The following is a 27,791-nucleotide window of genomic DNA, read 5'->3' as shown; positions in this document are numbered from 1 at the left end:
CAGTGTGTTATTCATTCTGCATAGTTACTCCACTTCTTGCAGAGTTATTCTTCCACTGATCTTTAACCTGCAGCTTGTATCAACTATCAAAAAGTGGAGAAAAAAATGTGCTGCACTTTGTGCAAATAAATAGAAGCTACGAATGACATGCGTTGATGCCTTTTTTTTTTTTTTAGCACAGTAAGAGAGCTCATAGAAGCTTCAGTAACAAGGCTATCTTTTTTTTTAAACTACTTCTACAGGTTTCCGCTTCTTCCCAGAAAACGGCACTCAGGCAGGAATAACTAAATTCTGAAAGCACCACTTGGAAGAAAAAAAAAAAACGATTAAAAAAAAATAAATCAATCAACTAATTGCAAACCATTAATGGCCTAAACTGTTCCAATTTCTCTGTTCCTTTGTCCTGCTCTCCCATGCTGATAAGGGATACTGCATCTTTGATTCAGTTCCTATCGTACAACCAGACAAGCTACACACAGTTTGGAAGGCCCTATGCAGTCATCATGACAGAAGGCTCCGCAGCCTTTGCACACGATCATGGCTTTCAGCCTGCAAGAGCATTTCAGTTCCAGTTCATCGGCATTGCTACTGTCAGCAAATTTCTGAACCGGGATCTGCGCATTCTGGTTAGACAGGCCTGTGGCAGTGTTTGAGCCACTTCCTAAAATCCCAATCGATTTCTCAATTGCAGATGCTGCCCTTTTGAAGCTTGTGCTACCGAAGTGTATTGTTGGATAATTTCCACAGAGCTGCTGCTGCTGCTGCTGCTGCTGCTGTGGGTGCTGCGTCTGTATTTTCTGAGCAGCAAGTTGGGTAAAAGGCTTCTGTGGCTCAGAAAGTAAATAGGAAGAGAAATCTGCATTTTTTAATGCAAACGCTTTTAACTGTTCTTTCACTTCGTTCTGATCATAGGAAGTTTGTTTCATGCCCAGTTCGCAGCTGCTGCTTAAACCTTCCTCAAAAGAAATAGGTTCAGATTTTATATTGCTACAGATGCTTGCTGGCTGAGGCCAACTAAGTCTTTTAGTGGTTTCCATAGTAACTGTCGGTTGTTTTTGATCAGAGGGGACTTCGGCATTTGGGTGAGGAGGGGGAGGAGGTGGCAGGGGTGGAGGGGGAGGAGGGGGATGCACTAGTGTTTTGCTCTGCAGAGTTTGAGAGGCACTGGCAATGTCATCACCTTCCTTAATTTGAATATTAGGGGAAAACACACTTCCTAGCCTCAGCTGGTGAGCTGCTGTAGAAATATTCACATCTCCCAAGCCCTTCTGTTCCAGGTGTCTGCTAAAAGCAAATGCGTTGCAGCCAGGTGGGCCTTTTGAAGTAGTTTGCAACAAAGCTGCCGTAGGAATGGGGCCTCTTGCAGCCATGGACATTTGGTAAAAATGCTGTCTATGTGAGGTACTAGCTTCTGCGTGAAAGCTGCCATTTTTATCAATGTGAAATAAGCTCTGCTGGAAACTGCATGAAGGCAACGGCCTCTTCTGCTGCTTGATCTCTGGGCTCTGAGCAATTCGGCTCTGAATGGCATGTTTGTTCAGCCACTCCTGCTTAAATGGCTGACCATGCCCTAGCTGATTCATGCTGGAACTAATTACACAAGGAGCCGCTTTAACATCTGTGTCCATTGACACCTTCCCAGGCTCACATTTAATTTGAGCATGTTCCCCTACAGTCCTGGCCATCCTCTTTTTCGGATGGTTTTCACGCTTTCTGATTTGTAGCGGGGCTACGCTGCCTGCTGTAAATCCTTTACCATCTGGATTAGGAGAGTTGGAAGGATGTTCAACAATATTTCTCTCGGACACTACTGTTTTACATACTGAGGTAGTTTGCAAAGGCAAGGGAAGCCTGTTAATTTCTAGTTTGGCTCCTGATCTGGGCTGCGGCAGTACTTTCTCTAAAGGCAGGTTGCCTTGCAGTAACTGTGTCACTAAAGGATTGTTGGCCTCCACTGACGACAAGCGACAGCTAGAGCCCCCGGCACCGGTAACTCTCTTTAGGGTTTCTGTTGTCAGGGACAGGGTGTCTTCCATAGAGTCCACAATGGATGTCTTGGAGGTCTGCGGTGGCTGCGCGCTCGTGGCTATTTCTGCAGTCTGGGCAGGCATTTCAGGTCCTGTAAAATCCTCGGTGTCCATCCTGAAGCACTTGTCAGACTCATTCGTTTCCGATTTAACAGGAACAGCAATGCTTGTCAGAAGACTCCTGGATTGCAGTTCTGACATTTGCGTGTAACTGGAAGGTTCGGTTTTGACATTTTTTAAGCAGTTTTGCTCTGCGTATTCCTTATGCTTACCGGAGTTAAGATGGCTGACCACTGGCTGGTCTGTACTCATTGCCTCTTCATCATGCCAACAAATTCTATTGTTAGTGCTATACTGACTGGCACAGGCAGCATCTGCTTCATTTTTAAATGCTGAAGGACCTCTTAATTGCTCAGCAAAACCTTGGCTGGGAGTAACAACCTCAATTAATTTATCTTGAGGAGCAAGAGGCACTTCTCGAAGACTTGAACAACCTGCCTGCAAGTTCTTGCTGTCTTGCTTTGCTGTAATGGTGATAAAGCTGGAACTGTGCTCAAGGCTTTCATTAGAGACCACTTCAGGCCTGCTTATGACAGACACCTGAGGACAGGCTATACTTTGTAAGGCAGCTTCTGTCCTTACAGGTCTGCTCTGCAGGTCAATGCTGTTCTCTGCATTTTCAATAGAAGAAGAAAGTGACAGACTGGAATTCAGATTTGTAGTGTGGTCAACAATGACTTTGCAAGGTATAGACCTATTCATGGCAGTTTGTGTAAAGCTCACTGGCTGAGGTTTACCAGAGAGATCCATTCGGTTTCGTGCTCCAGAGCTTTTTTCTAAGAGATCAGCATTTAATTTAGTAGCATTATCGTAAGAGCTTATTGTCACCATGTTACCAGTAAACATTGAAATGGGTGGCCTTGCAACAGCATCTGCTACTGCAAGGGCCTCACTGCAACTTAAAGCTGATCTAACGGTAGTGTGAATGGAGACAGTGCTTTGCTCGTTACACCCAGTTATGGCTATCTTATCAGAAGAAAATCTGTTGGTAGTCCCCACTGGGGGAATCAGTACAGAACTACCAGAGAGATGATTTGGCAAATTATTTGCAATAGATGAAGCTGGCACAGTGGCATAATGACTGGAGACTGTGTTATTCGCATTGCTACTTGGTATCGGCAACCTTTTGTCATCAATGGCGTTTGATAAGACTGTATTGTCTATGGAGACTGGTACATTAGTGTTATCAATACATTTTGGTCCAACAGTTATGCATGGAGTATCAGCCCCTTGGATGGTTTTCAGCATATTTATATTACAAGCTGAAACTGCTGTGTTTGCACTGTCAACAGACATTAAAACAGAGGATTTATCAACAGAACTTGCAAAAGAAAGTTCTTTAATTGCTCCAGACATAGCAGTGCTGCAAACAGACACAGAGACTGAACTTTTATTATAAAGCACTGGCACACTGTTACTTTCAGTAGAGGTAGATGAAATAATTTTCTCACACAATTGTGGCATAGGTATATTTTCATCAGAACTGTGCACCGATATCTCAGTAGCAGTTTCTGGTAATATAGCTGTGTTAAGTGACTGCTGCAATAAAGTGGTAGTCTCACGGTGATGAGCAGACTTGTTGCTAGGGGACCTGCAGTTAGGATTAACTATGATGACACCAGTGGAACCTTCAATCTTTGTGTCAGTAGAAGTTGGTATCTCCAGAGATGAGGTACTTTCCTTTGAGCTGAACTGCGACTTTGATTCTTTATTAGTCTGGAGTAAATGAGCTCTGGCTTGATGCTTTGCAAATAGCTTGGCCTTTGTTTGTTCCTTGATGTGTGCCAGCGTTCTTGTCTTCCCACCTTCGCATGGGGTCCCCATTGCTCCAGAGACTATGCTTGCAGCTGCTGCCACGGCTGCTGCAGCTGCAGCTTCTCTTTGGGCTCTTGCTTGCTGAGCTCTTGCTTTGATATCTGCAAGAGTTCTAGCCCCAGTGTTTCTCCCACTGCTGACTGATGTACTTGGGGAAACTCGAGGTTCTGGTTTACAAACAGGTTGGCTCTTGATGATAAAAGGTGGTCCAATTTTTGAAAGCTGAATCTAAAGGAAGAAAAGAACCAGTAATTTTAATGAGATCATCAACTCGCTAAAATCACCAGCTGTCTCTTAAAGGGTCAGAGAAAGGTAATGAGGGGAATTACTGTTCAGTGCAGTTCGACAGAAAAATACTACAAATTAGTGATATTTACACTTCAGTATTTTACCATCCGCCAGCATGAATAACTGACACCTGTATTAGCCTACTCACATTGACCCTTCTGACAGGAAGAAAGATTGAACTGGATGACAACATGATGCTTATCTGATACAATTTGACAGACCTGTTTTATATGCAGTGTACCTAACTGAGAAGATCAACAAGCCTAGTGCAGCGATACTAGAGAAGAGCCTATGACTAAGCACTTGCTGCAAATGTGTGAAAAAATAACAATCATGTAGTGCTTTTGCTCCTTGGTCTCCAATGACTGAGACATTAGGAACAGCCTGTCTTTCACTTATATACCAGACAACCTATCTTGCCTTTAGATAGGGTGTACCAGTATCTCCACTGAGCCTATTTTTCATGTTACACCACAGAGCACTTTAGTGGTATAAAAGAAGTGAATCACCAAAGGATATGCCTTTCCCTTCCTCACTTGCAATTTTAAAGAGACTTGCTTTAGTATATCCCTGGGATACCTCCTACACCACTGCATTTCAAAAATGAAATCCTCAAACCTACAAATATTAAAAATGCAAATATTAAAGTTTTAAATACCTAAAACTTTAAGCAAAATAATTACCTGTGAAATCACTGGGATTATTAGTATGTTTCCAATTAGACACATCTGTTTTCAGGATTAGAGAATAAGAGTCCTGGGACCACTTTATAACTCATACACTCTCTCAGAATACCCAAACATTGGCAAAAAACCATTTCAATTTCTTAAAAGGGACATACATTTACCGGCTGCCCACAGTAATAGGACTTAGTGGTAATGCTGTCACTTCTCTTCTGAAAGGAACTGACAAGAAAACTAGGTAGTATTTGTAGGAAAAGTAGTCATAAGGTGTGATGGGAAGTAAGAGCCATATAGCAGAATGATTTGGGAGAACTGAGGTTCTTTTTCCTCTTCTAATTACAGAGGATAGGGGTTGTTGGTGAAATGACCCAAGAGCCAAATATTTGTTACACAAAAAACATACTAGAATTGATTGTCCAAAATTATTTTTCAAAATGCTTGCCAATTTTTCAGTATTGTCATTCACTGGCTGGAGGCTTCAGGGAGATTAAATTCTTAAGACTGTGCAAGGCTGACAGCATCTGACTTTCCATAAGAGATCAATATTAAGATGGTATTGTAATATTTAGCCACTTATATAACCATACAACTCTATGCTGGTCTAGAGGGTTGGAATACTTCACTTTTCCTAGCAGGTAAATTTTTGGCTTATAAATAAACACTCATGCCTAATATTGTGAGGCTTTACTATTTACTTGAACATATCTTAAAGAATATCACAAACTCACAACTACTTCAAAATACTTTGCTTTCTGTTTCAGTAGCAACTTTTTTCAGTTTCCACTTCGCATCATCAGAACTGCTAAATCTCTATGTGCTTGATTATTTTTATTATTATAGTCATGACCCTTTCTTTGTTCCCTAGTGATCTATTTTTCTTTGTGCTTAGAGAGTGATTATAATTTATTAGGCTAGATAGAGACTTTTGAAATATGAAAGATATCACTAAACTCAGAATGGGCTAACTTCCAATTGCATCACTGCTCATAAAAATAAATTAGTTGAAATATGCTGCCGCACCAGTGATTAAAACAGTTAGCCTATTTGCCCTCCTGGCCATACTGACAATGTTCAGTGATGGCAGCAGTTAAAAATAAATGCAGAAAAGGGCATTTCTGAATAATCAGGAAGTAGTATTGCACAGTCAATGTCTTAAGTTCAGCAAATTGAATCTAAAACTTGGCTGATGTCATAATGTACAAAATTAAAAGGGTCAAAACACTGAGCCTATATATAACTAAATCTATAGATCCCTCTGTTAGGGAAAAAAAAAAGCTTTCAACTGGAATTTACTTTCTTACATAGCAGAATGAGACACATAAAAGTGTTTGCTTAGTTGGTGTATCTTTTTTACCTTTTGCTTTGCCATTAACAAAGATATCTGTCTATATATATCAATTAGACACTTCCCCCTAATAGCCAAGTCTCTGTTTTCAATTAATTCTACAGGTAAGACTTATACTTCAGCCTACCCCAAGCTTTGGGCTTGCAAAGGGATCTCCAACTATTCTGACCCTAGGTTCTCTTGCTGGATTAAGGCACCAGTTGTTTTTCTTAGTATTGGTTATGGTACCATTTATTATTCATGCTTGCTGAAGAAGTCACCCACAGGAAAACAAGTGGATAATACAGCTGGGTAATTAGAAAAAGAAGTAGCACTGTGTAAATGATGGGGAAGCTCTTGGATTAGATTAAGCCGTAGATTCTGGAAAACTTTCCCTCACACAAAAGCAATTTTGTAGCAAAGACCCTGACTGAACAATTATAGATATATTTACATCAGAAGTAATTTGGCATGGTACGAATGTAATAGTAAAGCGAAACCACCAGTACTAACACACCTCACACCTCCACAAAAAATACACCATGCACTGTGTCTGCATGCGGTCAGTAGGAGGGAGATAATAAACCTTTAGTTTCCAAGTTGGCCTGTTTATTCATTACTTTACCTTAAGGGGTGGAACTCGGGGTTCTTCTCTGGGTGGCTGATCTTTATCAGATGGACTTGTTGATGAAGCACTACGGTTAGGCTGATCATCATCTATTCTAGCTCTCTTCTCTTTGCAGATTCCAAAACTGTGCTGTTCTGCTGTTTTCCTTTTTGGGATCTCTGGGTCTCTACTTTCATTCCTCACTTCGGGTGATTTTGTGGGTTCTAATGACTTGGAAGAATGTGAACTCTCTAGACGGCTTTGGGTGCTGCCTGTTAGCTTGTGAGATTTACTTCTGCACACTTCAGAGAACGTAGCTTTCTCTAAAGATGAGGTATATAGTTTATCATGTGGCTTTGATGGAAGCAGTTCGATATTTTTGCCAACTGATCCTTCTGATAAGACAGCTACCTCTGATGGCAAAAGTGTACCTTTCTTGTCACCTCTTTGCTGAACACCGTGATTTTTAATTTTGATCACCTCTGGAGGAGAGTGTTCTGGGATGGATGCAATGTAAGATTTCTCAATTTCAGAACGTGACTTACATGGCTGATGACTGAGGCTTTTGCTTTGGGGCTCTTCCAATACTGAAGTATCAGGTATAATTGTTAGTGAACCAACTTTCATATTTTCAGGAGCAGTCTGAAGTTGCTTTGGCTGAACAACAAGATTCTCTTCTTGAACCACCTTAGGAATGGCAGAGCTTTCTTCTTTCAAAGTGGGAAGGGAGTCTTCCAACAAACACGGCGATTTCCTTTGTTGCAGAGTAAGTCTTTCATTGCTTGGGGAATTAGAAACTGGAGATGTCTCCAATGGAAGAGGCAAACTATTTGCCACAGATGTTTCAGAAGTTAGAAGAACAGAAGATACTGAAGATGTTTCTGATGTTAAAGGCAAATCAGACATTGGAGATGTTTCTGATGTTAAAGGTAAATTAGAAGCTGGTGATGCCTCTGATGTTAAAGGTAAATTTGACATCAGAGATGCTTCTGAGGTTACAGGTGAGGTGGACATTGGAGAGATTTCCGACATTAAAGGTGTGTGCAAGTTTTCATCACTGGCCTTTTGCTGAATATCACCTTCAATGTTTTCAGTACTGGACACTTCAGATGAGCAAGCTGTTTCAAGAGATGCTGGAGTACAGGGTTCCTCTGAAGTCGACTGAGTGTCTCCTCCAGGAGAGGCAACACAAACACATGGTCCTTCTGGACTTCCAGACGAAAAGGAAGTTTCAGAAATACAAGCATTCTCAGACAACTGTTCCTCAGGGTCACTTTGAAGCTCCATATCCACCGCAATGCCTCCACCAGTGAACAAAGAGCCTTCCAGAGCAGCATTTTGCATTTCTGGTGCAATTAGCTCTTTTGCAGACTCAGAATCCTTCTCTGCTGTATCACTGACGGAGTTTGTGGATGAAGCTGATTGTGCTGGTGATACACAATCCTCCAGCTGATCTATCACAACTGACATCTCCTCCTGAGAGCATTCTGACTTCAACTCCACTTTAATTTCAATGTGAGATACAGTATCAGTTACATCATTCATCATGACACAGGACTCAGTGCTGTCTGCAAGCTGTACTGCCTCTGTTTCTTCATTTGTGCCAGCTGGACTTACTGACTCCTCAGAAAACTCATGTTCTGTTTTATGGTTTTCCTCTTGGCATTCACAAATACTTGTCTCAACCTCCTCAGCAATCTCCTCCTGAATGATTGATTCTTCAGGTATCAGTATATCCTCTGAGTCTGCCGTTAGATCCTTGACAGGAACCTGTTCCATACTACAAAGAGATGGACAATAATCTCTCTCTGGTAAAGGTGGAATTTTAGCACCTTTCTCTTCTTGGTCTTCAAAGGTTGCTTGCTTAGAAGGACCAGGTGTGCCAGAAGATCCACACAAAGAATTGCTTTCATCTTCATCATTGTTCTGCACTGCAGTGAGTTTCATTGATTCCCCTCTTGACATTCCCAATCTAAATAAAAACACACAAATTAAAAAGGTCTTTTCATCACAGACATGATAAAGGAATAGGATCGCCTTTCTCGCCCACATCTTTTATTTACAAAAAGGACATCTTTTCGAGTTTAAAATAATGGTTTGGTTAAGTGGTGGCTGACTGATTTATATATGGTTTTATACATTTTGGAAACCTAGCTACCTGGATTTTCTTACCAGTGTTAAAAAACTTAAATATTTTTAAAATAAGTAATCTATTATTCATTATTTAACTATTTGGCACATCAATGAAACAAAAAAGCAAGCTACACAGATTCACCAGTACCCATACTCTGTTTAAATTTCTGTGTTTTGTTTTGTTTTTTAATACCAGCACAATACTGCAATACTAATACAGCATGCATTGCAGACAAAATGCACAACTGTATCTTCTTCCATCAGTAACAGTTCTAAAGCAAATCCCTTTTTTCCCTCCTACACCTGCATTTAGGGTCAACGCAGCCAGCAATATGGCTTAAATGCTGCACTTTAAATAAAAAGCTGTACCTAAAACTAATAAGGCAAAGCACGTGTTTCAGTTTTGCAATTTGACAGTCATTTCAAATTTATCATGAAAATCAAAATAACTCCACTTCAGCCTCATTTTACAACTCAAGAGGCAATTATAAAGATCTCAGTTGACAGCTTGTGTGTTTTTGCTCCATTCTTTCAGCAAACTAAATACTTCATTTAAGATGAAAACTATTTCTAAATAAACAGATCTATCTATATACCATTCATTTGATTTCACTATAATTAAAAAGAAGATTAACATTCTTAAGCAGCTAAAAAGACATATTTATAAGCTATGCATTCATTCTCATGGATGAAGTGCAAAGGAACCATCCCTGTGTATACTTCTCTTCTGAAGATTTTCTTACCTCTGGTCCTGAAAATGTTAGTTTAAAAAATTTAAAAAAACCCACACAACAAACCAAAACAAAACAAAAGCCAAGGGCTGAAAAAAATAGTTATTTTTAAAAATGTATGCACTCTGACATCCTCATTTCTTTCCAAGGACAGCGGGAGTACAGGTGTTCAGCATCTTTAGTAAGATTTTCCAAGCAAACTTTGTGCATCAGCAATTCCATAATAGTAGAAAATACACAAAAGCTTGACTGGAGGCCTTAACAGAAATTTCATGGTCTTAAGTATCTTCTAATCTAATTAACAGAAGTTTGATCTCTGTTCTCATTTTAATCAGAAAACAAAGAATAATATGGAAATAAGCAAGCATAAAAGATATTCAGAAATTATGGAAGCAAGATAACTTGTCATTGTGCAGCCAGAGGATACAGAGATCACAAAGGCCCATGTATATGGACGTACAGAATAAACATGTAAAAAATCCCAAATCTGTGGTTGCGCATTTTAAAAATACTGAACTTATGCATTACTGTGAGAGCTGTAAATGCAAAAAAACCCCAAACCAGCCTGCAATTGGTACCCCAAAAAGCACTCTCAGGGTAATTATTAATATTACCTACTAGTAGTCACTTAATATGCACAAAATCTCCCTATGCCATCAATATGCTGAGGAAGAATCCTCTGGAGAGCAATTCAGAAGAGCAAATTTACATCTCTCACATTGAATGCATTTCAGAAGATGTGTCTTTCTTCTATATAGACTATAGGTTCCCTATATTGTCTAAGTTTAGGTTATAAGTAGGTGAGTAAAGTTTAGTTTACCTAGGTTTAGGTGAGTAATTTCCTTCCTCTAAAATTCCTTGTGTAAACAAGCAAAAGGTATCTCAATGAGGAGGGCAAAGAAATCCACTGCATTACTGAAAACTGAATCAGTGGTCTATTTTCTCTAGCTGGCTTACATCACAAAAAGATATTGCCTGATATTTATCTTTATGGAATGAAAATCAGCAAAGGAATGAAGGACAGGATAAAAGTGAATGCAACTGTCACATGGACACTACACAAATTCACACATTCTAGCAACATATTGAAGAGGAAGAAGTGTAAGAAAAAATAAGATAATGCAGGATTAAGGCCAGCAGAACACGTACTGAATCTTAATTGGTTTTTTGCAGTATTGGAAATACTACTATCTTGAAGAAGATACTGCAGTGAAGAAAAAGGCTTTCAAAAGGAGAAGGCTCAAGATCAGCATGTTTAAGGCAATCTCAGATTGCAAGATAAAAAGCTGATCTGTCTTCTTCCTTAGAGAAAAAGACACCCAAAGTTTGCAGAACAGCACAAAAATATGAGGACACCAGTGAAAAGCAGTCAGTGAAAGTGCTAAGGACAGGGTTCAGCTGATAAAGTGAGGGCAGTCAATCATCAAATAAAAAAAACCTAAACAGCTACTCAAGGATATATGGATGCTAATATTCTAGTGCTGTGATAAGTAGTACCGGGGAAAATAAAAAAATAAAAAAATAAAAAAATTTAAAAAAAGAACAATTAAATCAGCAATAAAATTGAGAGGAGACCTACCCAAAATTAAATTTTTGATTTAGTGAGCTGGCAGCACTATCCTGACACATAACTCTCTCAAGACTGGGAAAAGAAACAATAAATTGAGACAAGAGAATGTAACCCTTGCAATCCTGGGGCAATGAGCCAGAAGAATGTGGATTTCTGGCAACATGCATCAGCTGATCCTAGACAAATGAGTGCAGAATGAAGTTTTTGGTTTTTAGAAATTCAGAGAGAGGAAAAATGAACAACCATGAGGAAGCGGAAAGAGAACATAAATGGATGGAAGTAAACTACAACTGACAGTCCCATGATAAACAGCTTGGGTAAGGTAAGAGCAAACACAAGAAACATAATGTATAGAGCCAACGTGGAAGAAGCACTCTAAAGCCTTTGAATGCCATGTACTGGAGAGTGTGTAAAAATGTTTACAAAGATTGTGCATCTATTAATAGTCCTTCTCTAAGTATAAGGTGAAACTTGAATTTACTATTAAAAGATCAAATTAGCGGAAGTCAGAGCAAAAATACCACATTGACTGTAAAGTGAGCAAGTTAGACTGCAAGAGAGATCCATTTTGCAGAGAGTGCATGTGAGAAATAACTCAGGAAGCTTTCAAAATCTGTTACTTCAGTCGAATCAACATAGCTGAAAAGAGACAAAGAGCAATCATACTCAAAGCAAGCTTAAAAACCAAACTGAAGAAAGGTGAGAGAACTTACACAAGGTGGAAGCTATAGCAAAAGCTACCATTCAGTCAGTAAATAATGAGAAAAAGTACTTAAATCTGGCCAAACAGTAAAGTAGGCTCTGCCTACATAACAGCCAGCAAGAAGAATCCAAGTGAAACAACGCAAGCTGGGGAAAGGGCAGGGGGGACCAGATTCAGTACTGTAGTCAAAATGGAAATTATGTGTAATATGACATTTTGCATAACAATGTTGATGTCAGGAACCTATCAACCCAAATGACATGTATCACTGCAGACTGAGTAATTATCTGCCAATCATTATAGTGTCCAGCAGTCAGCTACCATGGCAGGACTGCTGGCTCTGTAAAAGTATGAGTATCATTCTCTGTGTATGTGACAGTCATATGTGACTGAGGAATAGGCTTCAGCTAGAGTGAGGTCCTCAGGCTTTGCTGGTACAAATCTTCTACTTCTTGTGGAAGGCCCTATGCCAATACCTTACGCAGCCCTTTCCTTCATGAAAAGTTGGTAACTGACTCTTCTCTTGACATGCATAATGAAAAGCTACTACATTCCTTATCTAAAAACCTAATTAATATTTTTCAATACTAAAGGGATCAACACCTGCACTACATTGAGGTCTCAAAGCTGTTAAGTAAGAAATTAAGCACTTGACAATAAGAAAGTCTGCCATATTAAGACCATAGAATTTCCATTATATGTAAAGATAAGGTGTGTAGAAATAGTATTCACACTGGGAGAAGGCACCTAGCAAGGGTGTGCAAAATAAAATATTAAAATGCATCTGTCCATTTGTTTCCTTGTTTTCACTACATTTCCCAGTGGTCCAAGGCAGTGGATTGTGAGAAGTAGCATTGTTATCGCAGAAACACTTTAGTTAATGCCTTAATCTTTAAGTTATTCACTTATATGAAGGGTTCCCTGTGCCCTGGATTTTCTAAGTAAAAAACATCTAATAACAAAAAGTAAGACATCCCATGTGATGATGGTTCCCATGGCACATTTTTGTCTGCTAAGTATTATGCAAAAATTCCATTAAAACATACCTGAAAATAAAATAAATAAAAAAATCAGTAACTCTTAAAGAATTATTTTGTAGTTATAATAATTAATACTTTTATTATTTAGTATTTTTTAAAACAGGGAGGTAATTCTAAGTATTGATAGATTAACTTTTTAAAGCAATTTTTAAAAGGAAGATTCTTGAATTTTAAAAAGATGTGAATCTCCTTAAATTTGATTAAAAAAAAAAAATATATAAGAACTGAATCTTCAGCTGCTGCAGAATGCCATCTCTGTGGCATCATCAATGAAATTGTGCTGACTCGTCCCAGTTGTGCACCTGGATTGGTACTATCTAATTCATTTTAGTCAGTTAAGGGTATTTATTTATTCTTTGCATCTCACTTCTAAAATTAGACTAGTCATTGTCACCTTCATTTGTCTCTAGCCAATATTTCTTCTATATTGCACATTCTATTCCAGCAAGGGCCATCTGAGTCAAACAATAAAAAACACTATTTGATTTTAGAAACATTGCAACTAGCTTAGAAAAAATAAAATTAACAAAAACATACTATGGAAATATCTCTACTCATCTTCTAGTCTGTAGAAGCTGTATTTATATTTTGCAGGAGGGAAGAATTGCCCTAATGCTATCTTTTAAAAGATAATTAGAAAATACTCACATGCTTCGCCCTGTGTCTTAAGCTCTCCTTGGAATGAATTTTTATGGATGAGTTATGAACCTTTAAAAATGCAATTGTAATGCAAGTGCAGACACACCACTATAATTCTACCCACAACTTCTTATACTGGGGAATGACTGCCTTTGATAACTGCTTTATTAAGTTTTACAGCATATGACCATGCTATGTGAAGCAAAGAATTATATTTTCATTTTCTCCTAAAAGAAAATAAAAAATGCTTTATTTGCTTCAGTACTTACTTTTCACCATAAAACCTTTCAAAGAATTTTTCCTTCCAAGGTTCTGTTTTCTTTTCTTTTTCAATCTCTTGTCTGATGCGCAACTGCATTTCTGGTGTAAATTCTCCTAAAAAACAAATACTAACATATTGAATGAAAGTTGTCAAGGATTAGCTTAATATGGGTAATTATAAATTACAGATACAAAGGTGACATACAGTGATTTCTGTTACAGTCATCCAACAATTCCAAATGAAAATAATTAAAAACAAAAGGGAGTGTGACATAGAAAAATTTAATTTACCATATGACATCAGTATTTCAAAAGTATATTGGTGGGATGTAGTTGCATGCATTTATGTTTCCAAGGCTGGCAGTGATGAAGATGCTGGGTTTTTTTTTTAAACTGTCAAAATAAGCTGCCACAGCAAGCTGTAAAAATGTACAGTAAATTCAAAATGGAATCAGCAATTCTTCTTTGGCTGAATTACTGGTGTATTACACTTTCTATTATAAAAGTATTTCTCAAATGTAGAAACAGAGACATTCTTCATAAAAACAATTAACCTTTGGTAAATCTGAGAACAAGTAGTGAGTTACCTTCTGCCAATCGCTGTTTCCACCCTTGTGCTGCATATGCGAAGAATTCATTATTTAGAGCGGAACTACTGAGGCGCAAAACTCCATCACTTCCCATCTAGAAAATAAGCCGATGGTAGCAGAAGATAGTGTCAGAAATAGTGTCAGCTAAGATTACATAAAAACAGAGTTCCAATTAAGGGAAATGGGGAGGGATAGGGAGTGGGAATAACAAAGAAAATTACCTACTACTACTAAAACAGCATTTTCATTATAGTTGTTACTGTAAATGCAAGTGGGCTAATCCAGCATCAGTGTGCTCTCTTCAGTCGTCAGTATTACTGATGATAACTCAGTTTACAACTGATTGATGTGTTTTAATCATAGCCCTCTATCTTAGGCCTATGTCTAGAGCTATTGTACACAATCAAAAATCAATATCATTGTTGTACTTGTGCATATGCCTGGAATATGGTACAAAACAAATTAATTAAATGTAATGAAGACAGTAAAGTTGCTGTTTCTAAATAAACCTAACACTCATGTTAGCTAATATGTTGTACTGGCAGAAGAGTGGGTGACAGGTAACCTTAACAAAATAACTGGTGTAAACTCAGCACTAAAACTAAAACCAGCTATACACATAATTTTATAGGCATCAACAGTGAAAACGGTGGAAGAACATTATAATTATTTTTACTTTCTACATCCGTCACACATTCAATGATAAACCACTATTAAAAATCACAATATTTTCTACAATAACTTTTAAAAGCAATCCAACTGTTGAGCTTTTACCATAAAACTTAATGCTTATTTTCAGGTTGTAAGGATATGTCTGACTGTTGAAGGAATTCGAATAACTGGAAAAAGTAATTATATAAAACAAACTAGCGGTGGGTATCACCTCTAGCATAATAAACAAACAGACAATAAAAACAAGCTAGCAAATAAAGAAAGAAAGACAGGAAGCAGCAGAAGAGGTAACGTTGCTAGAACAAAACTCTCACTGTTTTACATCCTTTAAGGTAACTAAGAGACAAATGTTTGCCAACACCATTTGTGACCTAGCAGCAAAAACCAGCACATTTTCCAGCATATTAACATGTTTCAGCTACGTACTATCCCGTAATTCTCAGTGCCTGTTTCAAACTGGAGCCAGAAAGAAGGAGACGTGTCAGAAACATTAAACGATATTTAGCTGTATCTCCCTCACTGAGCTCTATATTTCACTGATAAAATTGGCCCTACTTTCAGAACAATCTTTGTTAATTTACTCATTACCTAGCTGACATCCTGTCCCACAATAATCTCATAGGAGTACACCAGAAAGATGTGAAGTAAAAAGAGAAACAGAATGATAAGCATGGACTCTGAAGAACAGGCAATGCTAAAGGCATTTGATTACAGCAAGAAAACAATATGTGCATGGTACCAGGCTCCCTCAGCAGGATATGAACCTACAGTTGTGCTGCCTGTGATTTCCTGCTATATGGCATTGTTTTGCCAACAAGTCATAGGATTTGCATTCAAGTAGGGTGGATATGTAATGCTTCTACACTTCTCATGATGTGGGTTGTGGAACACATGCATATTAATTACAGATAGGCTATGACTAATGCTGAAACTGGAGAAAAAATGGAAAGAATTCTAGAAGTAATATATTAAAGTGAGATTTTTAGATACCAGTGCCTCTTGCACCTGAACAAACAAACCAATATATGGTCGAAAACAGCACTTACACAATTTCCTAAAAAGGTAAGATGAGAAGTTACAAAGAAAAGAATCACAAGTTACTAAATAAACAATTCTTTGTTCCTCAAAGAAAGGCGCAGCTTGAAGCTACCTTGAATTTCAACATAAAAGGAGATGAAATAGTAACACCTACTCGTGTCATTGTAGGTTCTACTCCAAACTTCAGTAAATTTAAGATTTTATCCCTAAGCCTGACAGTGTTTTGCAGGAAAGAGTAATACAGACATGAAATTGTTATTATCATATTTAACCTCATTTAACTGCAGGCTGTCTCTGAAAGGCATGGTCCTCCTGAAACTCCATTGCTCAGCTGATGGCAAATAGTGTAGCCATATGACTAGCCAGAACAACAAATCTCTTAGGAAAGTAATAATTTGCGGACAATAATTTTCTGTTAAATCAGCAAGATGACCCAACTTATCCTAAGGTCATATGATCACTAGATCTCATGCAAAGTTGGAATGTACTACAAGAGGTGGAAGAGAATGCCACTTTTCAGCACCAATCCACTTTCAGATTGCATTAAACATAATACGAAACTGTAGCCAACTGTGATTGAGCTATTTCACCTGGCTGCATAAATCAAGAGCATTATGAAGACCGCCAAGTAGTATTACCATGTGAATACAAGAAGAACAGTATTAGCTTCATTGTAACCCTGTTGTTGTAAGGACATGAGAAAAGCAAGCTTTGCAGGAAGAGTTACTGCATCTTTTATTTTATTGGCTAATATACTTGGAAAAAAGTGCCAAGTTTTTGGGTGCACAATTTCTTATAAGGTGTGACAAAGAAACCGCAAACCTCAAGCTAAATGCTAGAAAGAGGTTCAACTTCATTCAAATGTTAACTAGTCCACCTGAGAGAAAAGCACAGGCTGGAACTTCAGAACAGAAAGCAAATGGTAGCAAGGTCATAGGTAAAGTTCATTAGCTCTTGTGGACCAGAAAACATGCCAAATAGTAAGTACCCATGGGAAAAAAAAGGAGGTGGAAAAAAAACAGAAGAAGAATAGCAGAAAAGGGGAATGAGAGGATTGCAGTGGGTTACCAAAGAAGAAAAAATAGTATAGGTCAAATAGCAATGAAACAACAGATCATTTGTGGACTGCATTGGAAAACAGATGCATGCTGCACTGACCACTTTAGATATTAATTGTAACAGCTTACAAGTATTAGGGAACTAGGTTTACAAGATCAAAAATATGATGTTAAAGAGGCTTAGGTTAAGAAAAGAAAGAAGAACAAACTCAAGAAGAAGTCATTGCTAACTTCATGATAGTCATTGCCTTTGATGAACTGGCAGAGGAGGACCTTTCCTGAGACCTGTGTTCACGAGACCACACAACTCATGGAACATTTAAGTAGCTGGAACAGCTGAAATCTGGACAGAAGGGCATATAATGATACAGAAGGTGGAAACACACTAAATAATTAGAGGAGGAGCTTCCAGTGATGTATTTTAACATGATGTGAAAGAATAATTTCAGGCTAAAACACTATGGAAGGGTGCATGAAAGTAGTCATCATTACCTACATTTGGTACACATAATGCACAGTGACTTCACCAAACTTGCTCAGAAATCTGAGATCAAAGAAAACCTGTGCTGGCAATTAGAACAGGAAGAATTTGTTCAGTCAGTTAAAAGCTCAGAGAGAAAAGAATGAGGACAAAAAAGCTAAAGGAACTCATAATGGCCAAAGAGCTAAAGTGAATGAGGCAGAAATGTTCAAGATGTTATAAGAAGAAAAAAGTACTAAGCAGAAAGCAGATCCACTACCAAATGAGGAAAACAACCCAAACTAAACTAACAAGAAGTTCAATTGTTTGGCTATTTTTGATTCATTTAACGATTTCTACACAGGGAAAAATGTTTGAACAAGTTAGAACAGACACAAAATGAGCAATTTTATGTCTAGTTGTTATGAAAGAGTCAAGCAGAAACAACAACACTAACAAAGATGTTTTATTCCTTTTCTCAATACCCCAGTCATGGGAAATCAGGCTGACATTTTTTCTGCTCTGTTAAACTTGAAAGGGCTAAGAGGTCTTCCTCCTACAATATTAGCTAACAATCTCTACTGAAATCTTCTTTTCTTACCTCACTCAGAGAACGCATTTTCACCTAAGTCAAAAAGTTAAAGTGGAAATTGAAAATTTTGAATCCAAAGGGTGTATTTACTTCTCTCTGCTCTGATGATAGACACAGCACAATTAACCACTAGGTCTAAATTAGCATTTGAAGAAACATGCCAATAAAGCAGATCTTAAATACACTATTAATTTTTATGGTATTTAAAAAATGCTGTCTAACAGAGACAGTGTGTTAATGAGCTGGAACAACAAACATTTCTTGGAAAGTTTATGTTTTATTCTGTTGAGCTTTAAATTTCTGTTTTTCTGATTCAGCACAATGGTAGAATTATGTTTTCTAATTAATACTTTTGTGCAGAATTCACAATGGCTTTTAAAAGTTCCTCTTTTTACTGAAAGCAAACAAAAACCCACTCAACCCCAAAACTTCTCTGCTAAAACCCAACATCTGTTTGCATTATAAAGCAAATGTCAAACATTCTTATCAAAAGGAACTGAGTAATCTTTCTATGAACAGCTACTTCAATTATTTTCCTCCAAGTTCCACTGAAATTCTCTTCTGACAATAAGGCAGGGATTATTTTTCTATCTCAACCTGAAGATGCACACTGGTGGTTTAGTAGGGATACAGCAAGTACTGCACAGGTGTGTACTGGTAGGTTATCTGATCTTGGCTAGAATGTCTGAAGACAAGGAATTAGCAAATCTATTATTTTTATCTCTCTTTCAAATGATTCAAAATTCTCCTAATGTATTCATAAAACTACTAATGATCCACTATACATAGTTCCTGTGTAGTAGAACATATTTCTTACATAAAAGCTTATGTGTGAACATCACGCCATTTGACCATAATACCTGACAATATAAAACCAAACAAAAAAACAGTGAGAGAAGTGAAGATTTATCCAAGTGAATTGTTCAGTACCACTCAAGTAATTATATACTTTCTACAAACTGCTAGTAAGCCTCTTTTGTGCTTTTATACTTTATATTGGGGGAAGAACAGTCCTGTAATTCATAGACTTTCCCAAAGGTATGTAAAAGGAATTATGTGCAAAAGATGGAAGGTATGACAAAATACATTTTGACGCTTTTGCACTAAAGCCTCCAAAATATTAAAAATGAAAAATTTAGCAGCATTTATATCACACACAGGAAAAATTACATTTTAGTTATGTATGTGGAGAGAAACCGCCACCGTTTTCTAACATGGAACAAATGCGATTCTCCAGTACTGGGCACCAGCATCAAACTGACCTGTGATGAATGTACAGTGCAAATGTAGCAGCTGAAGATGCAGCAACCTTAGTGACTGACTTTCTGAAGGCAAACACTTTGGAGAGCTGGTGAGACAACATGCCGAGCCTGGCTCATTTTACTCTTGACAATCATAGAGCAGAAGTTCACAGGTGACAGGGAAGACCAGTACCTGTATTGTCCCCCCAAAATCTCCAATACTAAGGGGAACTCTCTCCAAGAAACAGAACTGTCTGAGTCCAAGTACACAGAAATAAAAACTTTATTTAGGTACTCTGTATAATCACTCTGGAAGAGCTCCTCTGTTTCTACTAACAGTAAAGGAAGCAGAAAGATCAGACTCCTAATTTGGGTCTCTACATTTGCTACCTAAGCCAGTCAGCATGAAACACCCCCTTGCAACCTAAATACAAACAAAACATCAATAGATACGTTTGAAGCATACCAGATTCTCTCTGGCTCCACAAAATCCCCAAAGGATTAAAAATTGCTATCAAATCTAGTATAAAGTGATAGTAAGCTTTAGAAGAGATTGCAACAACACAATGCATGTCTCAACATGCACAAGCTTTTACCAATTGGACATCCTCTGAATGCAGACTAGTGTAAATTGGGGGAGTACTTTGGAACAAACACTTTGGTGACTAATTCTTGGGCTTTCCTTACACCTCCATTACACTGCGCAGGCCAACCATGTCCAAATTCATGCTTGTTGATCCTATAAATTTCCACCACTTCCTACTGGGGATCATGAAGTCTGATGCATTAATTGTTCCTTCATGCCACGGTGTCTATGTCAGCAAAAACCAGATCTCTCAGTGCTTAACACCAGGCTTGGTGGTTCATGTTGTAACAGGAGTGAACTGCCTTCTCTTTTAAAGTCCCTCCTTTTTAAAATAGGCTACCTACTCAGATTACTTTAGCCACCCAAATACAGATGTAAGCAATAAATATTTATAGCTATCAACTATCTTAATAGAAAACACTGACCTTAGGCCTGAGACCTTTTCAAGGCTTGTGAAGTAGTATGTCGCATGGGAGAAAGAAAGTGCAAAAGTAAGTTTGGCCCAATTGTGCTGGTTTGCACTGGGATAGAGTTAATTTTCTTCACAGTAGCTAGTATGGGGCTATGTTTTGGATTTGTGCTGAAAACAGTGTTGATCACTCGGATGTTTTCGCTCCTGCTGAGCAGTGCTGACACAGCGTCAAGGGCTTTTCTGCTTCTCACCCCACCCCACCAGCGAGGAGGCTGGGGGGGCACAAGGGGTTGGGAGGGGACACAGCTGGGACAGCTGACCCCAACTGACCCAAGGGGTATTCCAGACCACAGGACGTCACGCTCAGCATGTAAAGCTGGGGGAATAAGAAGGAAGGGGGGGACACTTAGAGTGATGGCGTTTGTCTTCCCAAGTCACCGTTAGGCATGATGGAGCCCTGCTTTCCTGGCGATGGATGAACACCTGCCTGCCCATGGGAAGTGGTGAATGAATTCCTTGCTTTGCTTTGCTTGTGTGCGCGGCTTTTGCTTTACCTCTTAAACTGTCTTCATCTCAGCCCACAACTTTTCTCACTTTTACCCTTCCAATTCTCTCCCCCATCCCACCAGGGAGGAGTGAGCGAGTGGCTGTGTGGAGCTTAATTGCTGGCTGGGGTTAAACCATGACACCAGTTCGCAGGCAAGTCTCCAGGTGATACTATCAAATATCTGTGTAGACCACCAAAACTGGATGCTTGCCACCTGTGATCATTGGCTTCAGGCCACTACTTACACTGTTCTCGTGATTCTTTGAGGGGATGAATAGAAGGGGTGACTGCTAGCAATCATAACAAAAACAATATCCAAACTCATACTTTACAAACTCATTTGATGACAAAGATTAATATTTGCTATTAATGATTTCTATAGTGTTAGTGCCAAAGGCACACGAGCCTAGACCCTACAGCTCCATACAAATGTAACTTAAAAAGTAATACAGGGTGGTGGCATTACTGTCTGGAATTCAGCTTAAGATTAAAACACCTAACGTAAATGTCTAGGCATGGCTTACATTTCCAATCTCCTATTACAGTCAACGGAGGTCTAGCCGATGCAGTCAATGGAGCCTAGAGGACTATTCAGCTGACTAGCAAGTTGGCATCTACTTTACAGTGAGACAAATAGCTCTTCAGGCACTTTGTTCATGTATTGACTCTATCTGTGTCATCTGTAGTGGGAGTTGGACACTTAGCACACTTGCAGACATACGAATTCAGATGTCTTCATTTGGAGGTGAATCCTATCCTCCTCTGTGTCAAACAGCTCAGAAACTGGACACAGGAAAGCTACAAAGAGGTAACACATTGCAATAACAGGAAAGTGTAACAAGAAAAGCACTGACCAAATTAATTCCTGTTAATGCTTATAAAGCACAACAAAAAAGATGAGCCAATGCATTTCTAAAGGCCATCTACCTTGTCATTAACTACTGAAAATTTAAAAAAGACACCCTTTTTCACACAGCGCAGAACTAGATACAAGCTCTGTGGATATATTTAGACAAAATGTTCCAGGTATGAGCAGTCACAAAGATGACTCACAACAGACTATAAATTCACATCTGCTGCACTGGACACCAAAGACTACATTCCTATTCCTTTTGAAACAGCATGTTTAAAATGGGCACATGTAAATTTTAAATGGGCAGTGTCAGGCACCAGTAACTAGTTTACATGGGTGACTTTGGCAAGAAATTCAAATATGACAGCATGATGCACCCTTGCACACCATCAGAGAATAAAAAGCTCTCTCCTTGCTAAACCCTCCAGATCTTCATATGATCTTTATATACAGAGAAAGGTAATCCCAAAATTAGAACCTGTTCTGGTAAAAGGGAGGAACCATTCCCAAGAACAGATTAAGAAAACCCAGTGCTCCCAGTGTCCAAGAGATTCACCACCTCCAAAGCGGATTCCAAGGGGGGAATGAAGGGGAATGAGGACAACAGAGACCATCTGATGAACCTCATTAAAGTCTTCGTAGATATGAAGCCTGCAAAATCTATCCATTTCACTGGTTATTAAACTTTGATGTCCATCTACCTTCACTCTAAGAATACAGCCAGAAATGAGATTGAGTGGATCAGAAGTGACAAGGAGGCTGTAGGACTCATCATGAAACCCAGGGATCTGTTGATGCTTTTATCAGCAGTGACAGACATATACTGGTAATGAAGTTGTGGTTTAATATGTGCTGTAGGCAGAATGCCTTTGGCATCTGTCACCCATGGGGTGATGCCCCAAGAAGGTTTAGAGATATGGAAATAGGTAAGCAAAGATAGAAAACAGCTCTCACAGAGGAAAGGAACATGCTGTAAAGACAGACTTGCTAATTTGTCAAAAATTTGAATGCTGTATTTATATATGTGGCCCAATAGTATGGGCAAATAAAATAAAATAAAATAAAATACTGTTCTGTGTACCACTGCCAAAACAAGTTTATTTATAAAAGAAGGTTAAAGAAGGGGCCAATGTGATGACAGTGGTACATTTATCTCAGTCTTTGATGGTTGAACACTAATGCAAGAACTACAAATGGTACGTAGGAGGACTTGGAAGATTTGGTTGACAATCAACATTTTGACTTAATTGGCAAAATGGAGATCTGATAATTCATATGACTGATAGTAATACAAAAGACTAAAATTTTGGGGGGAAAAAAAGAAAGAAGAAATGACAACAGAATAAAAAAAAAATGTGTTTCAAGTAGGCATACTTTCATAAATGCAGAATTAGTTGGGAGAATCCCCAAGAACATGGTGCTAGTGAAAAAGGAGTTAAAGAAACCTCACAGTTCTTTAAATAAACAATACTGACCACACGGAGTGCAAAGCCTCCTGCAAAGGAATAATGGGGACTGTACCATGAGACCGCATTGTCTTATTTAGGACCTCACTGTTGATCTCACAGCATGCAGGGAATGGAAATGAGGTCAACTTACTAAGCAAGAATACCACAGCAGAACATGGTATAATGGGCCAAAATTAGACACAGCTGGCAAGGGACACGTCAAACTCTGGAAGAAATAATTATGTAAGTACATTAGGAGCAAGAAGATGATGAAAGAAAAAGTTAGTCCACTGTGCAACACAGGGGAAAAACTAGAGGGATATGGAGACAAAGCTAATGTTCATACTGCCTTTTTTGCATCCATCTTCACCACAAATCTGCTGCATTGAGGTCCTTAATACAATTAATACCAGCAACAAAAGGCAAAAGGGTAAGATCTCACCCTTGAACAAGCAAGGAGCTGAATAAATATTACTTAAATGCATTCAGATCATTTGGGCTTGATAGACTAGCCTGTTAAATGCCGAGTTATGACTCTGTTTTAGAATTGTTAAAAGATGGATTTCAGAGCAGTGAAAAGGTTAACTGCAAAATTATACGTGCTAGCTATATGTATACAGCACATATGTATCACCTGTGTCTAAAGAAGGGGATAAGCACAGCTAAGGACTTACAGACTAAGCCAGCTTCAGAAGAACTCTATGGCCCCCACACAGATAACCGATCCTTTTTTGAGATGCCCTAGGGTGTCCTAAGATATTCATATGGACACATTCTGGGCAGACACAACCCAGAACCTACAGGGGACCTATAACCTTTCAAAGAAGAAGTTGGATACTAGACTACATACCGCAGCTCATCTCAATTGACACAACAAGCCTATGTTTACATATCTTGCTTGCTCCCCCTGTCTTCAAGCTCTGGAGAATATGTGCAATGATTAAAGCACAAGATATCACACTATACACAACTGCCTGGAAGTTAACAAGGAGTTGAGCAACAGCCAACACGGATTTGTCAAGAATAGGTCACGTCAAGTCCGTCTGTTTTCTTTCTGACAGCATAAAAGGCCTTGTCATAAAAGAAAAACAGCACAAGTTTTATAGCTTAACAATGCTGTGTCACATGACATTTTCTTAAGCAAAGCTAGGATATATAAATTGTAACTAGGTGGCTACAGAACTACTCAGAACTCTTTACTTAGGGAACTATTGTTTATTTATTACCAACTGGGAGGCTGTATTTCAGGGGCATGATAAAAAAAAAATGGAAGGAATTTGCAAATAACATCAGTCAGAGAGGGACTGAGTATACTGAAATCTACAACTGAAATTCAGAATTCTCTTGATGCATTTGAGAATTACTTTGGAAACAATAGAGATAAGCAGGGCATTGCAATAGTGGCAAATGCAAAGTTGCAGACTCGTGTAGTAATACATAACTAGAGAAATACAAAATGAAGAAACTAAGTGGCTATGCAATGCTTCTGTAGAAAAGTATTTGTGGCTTATGAGCACATGGGCTGATCACAAACTGAATATAAGTCAACTTTGCTATAAAATTGCAAAGCAGATGAGCACAACACTGGAAGTTATAAATGGGACTACTGTGTAAAAACACAGCAATCAGTTCTGCTCTTCTTGGTGTTACTTATCACCTGAGCTGGAGTAGTACGTTCAATTTTCATTGTTGCAACTCAAAACTGGTACAAAGTCCAAAGGAGAGAAATGAGGCTGAGCACAGATTTAAGGTCCTAGATCTACAAAGACTGCATTAATAAGGGCTGCTTCTCAGGAAAAAGAAACGGAGAGGGGGAATGGGTTACCGCCTTCATGTTTGAAGACTATTTGAAAATGAACACAGCAATCTCCACGCTTTCCACATAGATGCTGAACTGAACAAAGAATAACAGTCAGAATTGCAGCAAAAGAGATTCAGATTAGACACTGAGGAGAAAACTTTCTAACAGTGAAAACAATGAAGCACTAGACTTACTTGGAGAGGCTGTGAATTCTCCATCACTGAACAGCCAAAAAACCTTTCAGACAATATCTATCAAGAAAAACAGACATTGTTGATTCTGCCTTAGTATACAGAAGACTAGATAAAGTGCCCTTTCTTTGCATATTTTCTATGTCAAGATATAAAAGATGCTAAAGAAGTTTAAAAATAAATTAGTAACAGAGTGTTTCACAGTTTACAAAGCTAAAGGATGGTATATCAAATTGCCATTATTACATCATCATTAAAAAGAGAACTAAAAGTACTCTTGCATGCATTTCTCTTCTGACCAACTGCCATCCTCCTTTTCTTAAAGAAAGGTGCTTAAGTCAGTCCTCGCATTCTGTCTTCAAGGCCTCTAGCCTCTTAATGTGCTTCCAATGGAGTGACTCTATGCAAGCTAGTGTAACTGACCACAGCTCATGATTCATATCTGAAACAACCACTCATTTAGACAGAATGACCATCAAAACCACTGCAATTTTATAAGATAATGGCTTAGTTTTGCCTGCATGCAATTTAAACCATAGATTGCAATTAGTTCCAAAGTATCTTAAATGGATGACATGGCATAGAGCATTGCACTGTCTTCTGGCTCTGCTTGTATTGCGGACACACTCTCAGTTTCTGGAACCATCTTTCTCAAACACAAACCTGTTGTATCAGCCACCACAATTATGCTTCATGATGGCTGGAAGGAGCCTTACTCACTCATCAACCACTCCTGCTAGCAGTTGATAGCTTGAGTCGTACTAAAAGCCCAGGTAGATACTTTCTGTTCTTGAGGCTGTGTGTGGCATCCCTGTAGAACAGATTTCTCATTAAGCTCAAGAGCCAGAAATTATCACTGGGAAATACAGAATGGCTGCAGAGGATAGTATTATAAGGCCATATGCTTTGTCCATACCAATGTTTTCTAGAAAAAAATGTTAGCATCGCAAAATGGACAAAGCATTAAAAAGGGGAACAGAAATTATTACTATATGTGCTCTTGTCAGTCTCTGGATTGTTTAATTTCTGACTGACACATTCTTCAGAAACTCTTAACATATGCTTGCACTTATATAAGCCTAAATTCTATATAATAATGCTAAACAATGATTGTCCTGTTCATTACTTTGGCTAATGATCTTGGAACCAATTATGTCATGGAGTTCTCCACAGCTAGAGCTCTCCCTGTCAAGTAATAGTTGGCAATTACAAAACTTAACTTTTACCCATCTGAAAAAAACTTTTAAGTGAACTTGCATGTATTTCTAGTATTCCATTGAGGAAGTTTCTCCATTTCCTACAGAATACCGCTGACTGTTCAAGCATGCCATTACCTATCTAAAAGTCATTTTTCCACTTCTACAACTACCATTCAAAGAGATTGTGATAAATGGGACCAAACTGAAAGGATGTTCTAACAGTTGGCAAGTCTATAATAGAGAAGGAGTGTGAACGCGCTTGGGTAAGAAAAGGAAAGGCAGCTGTAGTTGTCACAAACAATCTGTAAGTTCTGTTAAACAATAGCTGCATTTCTGATTATAGGGTTTCTGCTACACAATTCAATGTTAAGCAAAGATACTATATTTTTCAGCAGTCAGTAATATGTAAGTGGTACCATATGGTAGCGATATCAGATAAAATCAGAGGTTGAACTAACCCTTGATAACTGCAAGGAACAGATCATGTAGATAAAGCTTGTGAAAGATCACATAATAGCCAATTACTAAGAAAGCTGTGAAATAGAAGATTTCTATTTCTATTTAGCTTAGTTGGCATAAGACTGAAAAAGGGGATTTTTATTTTCCATAAATAGTTCAGTCCATTTGGTGTAACTGTGGCTACTACTCATATATATGCATCCACCATCTTCTATTTATATCAGTTAAACTCTGCCAGCAATCAATGCTAACTTTTAGTATGCAAAAGACTTCCATGGGTTAGTTGCCTATTGTATGAAATACAGCACTTGATTGTTATTAAAGTTGCCACTCTTCATAATTCATTTGGTTCTGATAGATTTAAAAGCCCAAATCCAGTAATTTTTCTTCAGAATTTTTTTTTATGGCTCATGTAAATTTTGGTGCCCTTCTCTGGATTCTTTCCACAGCTTCTGAATTGAACTGGCCATGCTTAATATTCAAGATGATGACTTAATACTATTTATTTAATGAAAGGGTATTTTCTTTAGTGCAGCCTCCCTGCTGTTGTTGCTTTAAGGTTGACTGAACAGATGTTTCTGCTGAGCTGTCCATAATCATGACCATATCTTCTTTTCAAATCTGATTTAGAAACTAGCAATGGAATAATCCACATCATTACTTCCAGTGCAGAATAGTGTATGCTCTCCTACACTAAATCATAGAATCATAGAATGGTTTGGGTTGGAAGGGACCTTCAAAGGTCATCTAGTTCCAACTCCCC

At 38.4% G+C, this 27,791-nt stretch overlaps 1 protein-coding gene across 1 annotated transcript in view; it reads right to left on the bottom strand.

The window, feature by feature from the left end:
• Positions 1-449: 449 nt before the first annotated feature.
• Positions 450-27,791, bottom strand: part of ASXL3 (additional sex combs like transcriptional regulator 3) — a 105,946-nt gene continuing 78,604 nt past the window's right edge. Inside the window, exons 8-11 of the mRNA XM_010574367.1 lie at positions 14,469-14,565; positions 13,890-13,995; positions 6,823-8,776; positions 450-4,130 (exon numbers count right to left, since the gene is read on the bottom strand). Coding sequence (XP_010572669.1) covers positions 450-4,130; positions 6,823-8,776; positions 13,890-13,995; positions 14,469-14,565 — 5,838 coding nt within the window. The remainder of the gene's footprint in view (positions 4,131-6,822; positions 8,777-13,889; positions 13,996-14,468; positions 14,566-27,791) is intronic.

This window comes from Haliaeetus leucocephalus, unplaced genomic scaffold (genome assembly GCF_000737465.1).
Source record: "Haliaeetus leucocephalus isolate CR32 unplaced genomic scaffold, Haliaeetus_leucocephalus-4.0 Scaffold428, whole genome shotgun sequence".
Classification (NCBI taxonomy): Eukaryota; Metazoa; Chordata; class Aves; order Accipitriformes; family Accipitridae; genus Haliaeetus; species Haliaeetus leucocephalus.
The sequence above is the reverse complement of the archived record's forward strand: the minus strand, read 5'-3'. Positions and strand labels throughout refer to the sequence as shown.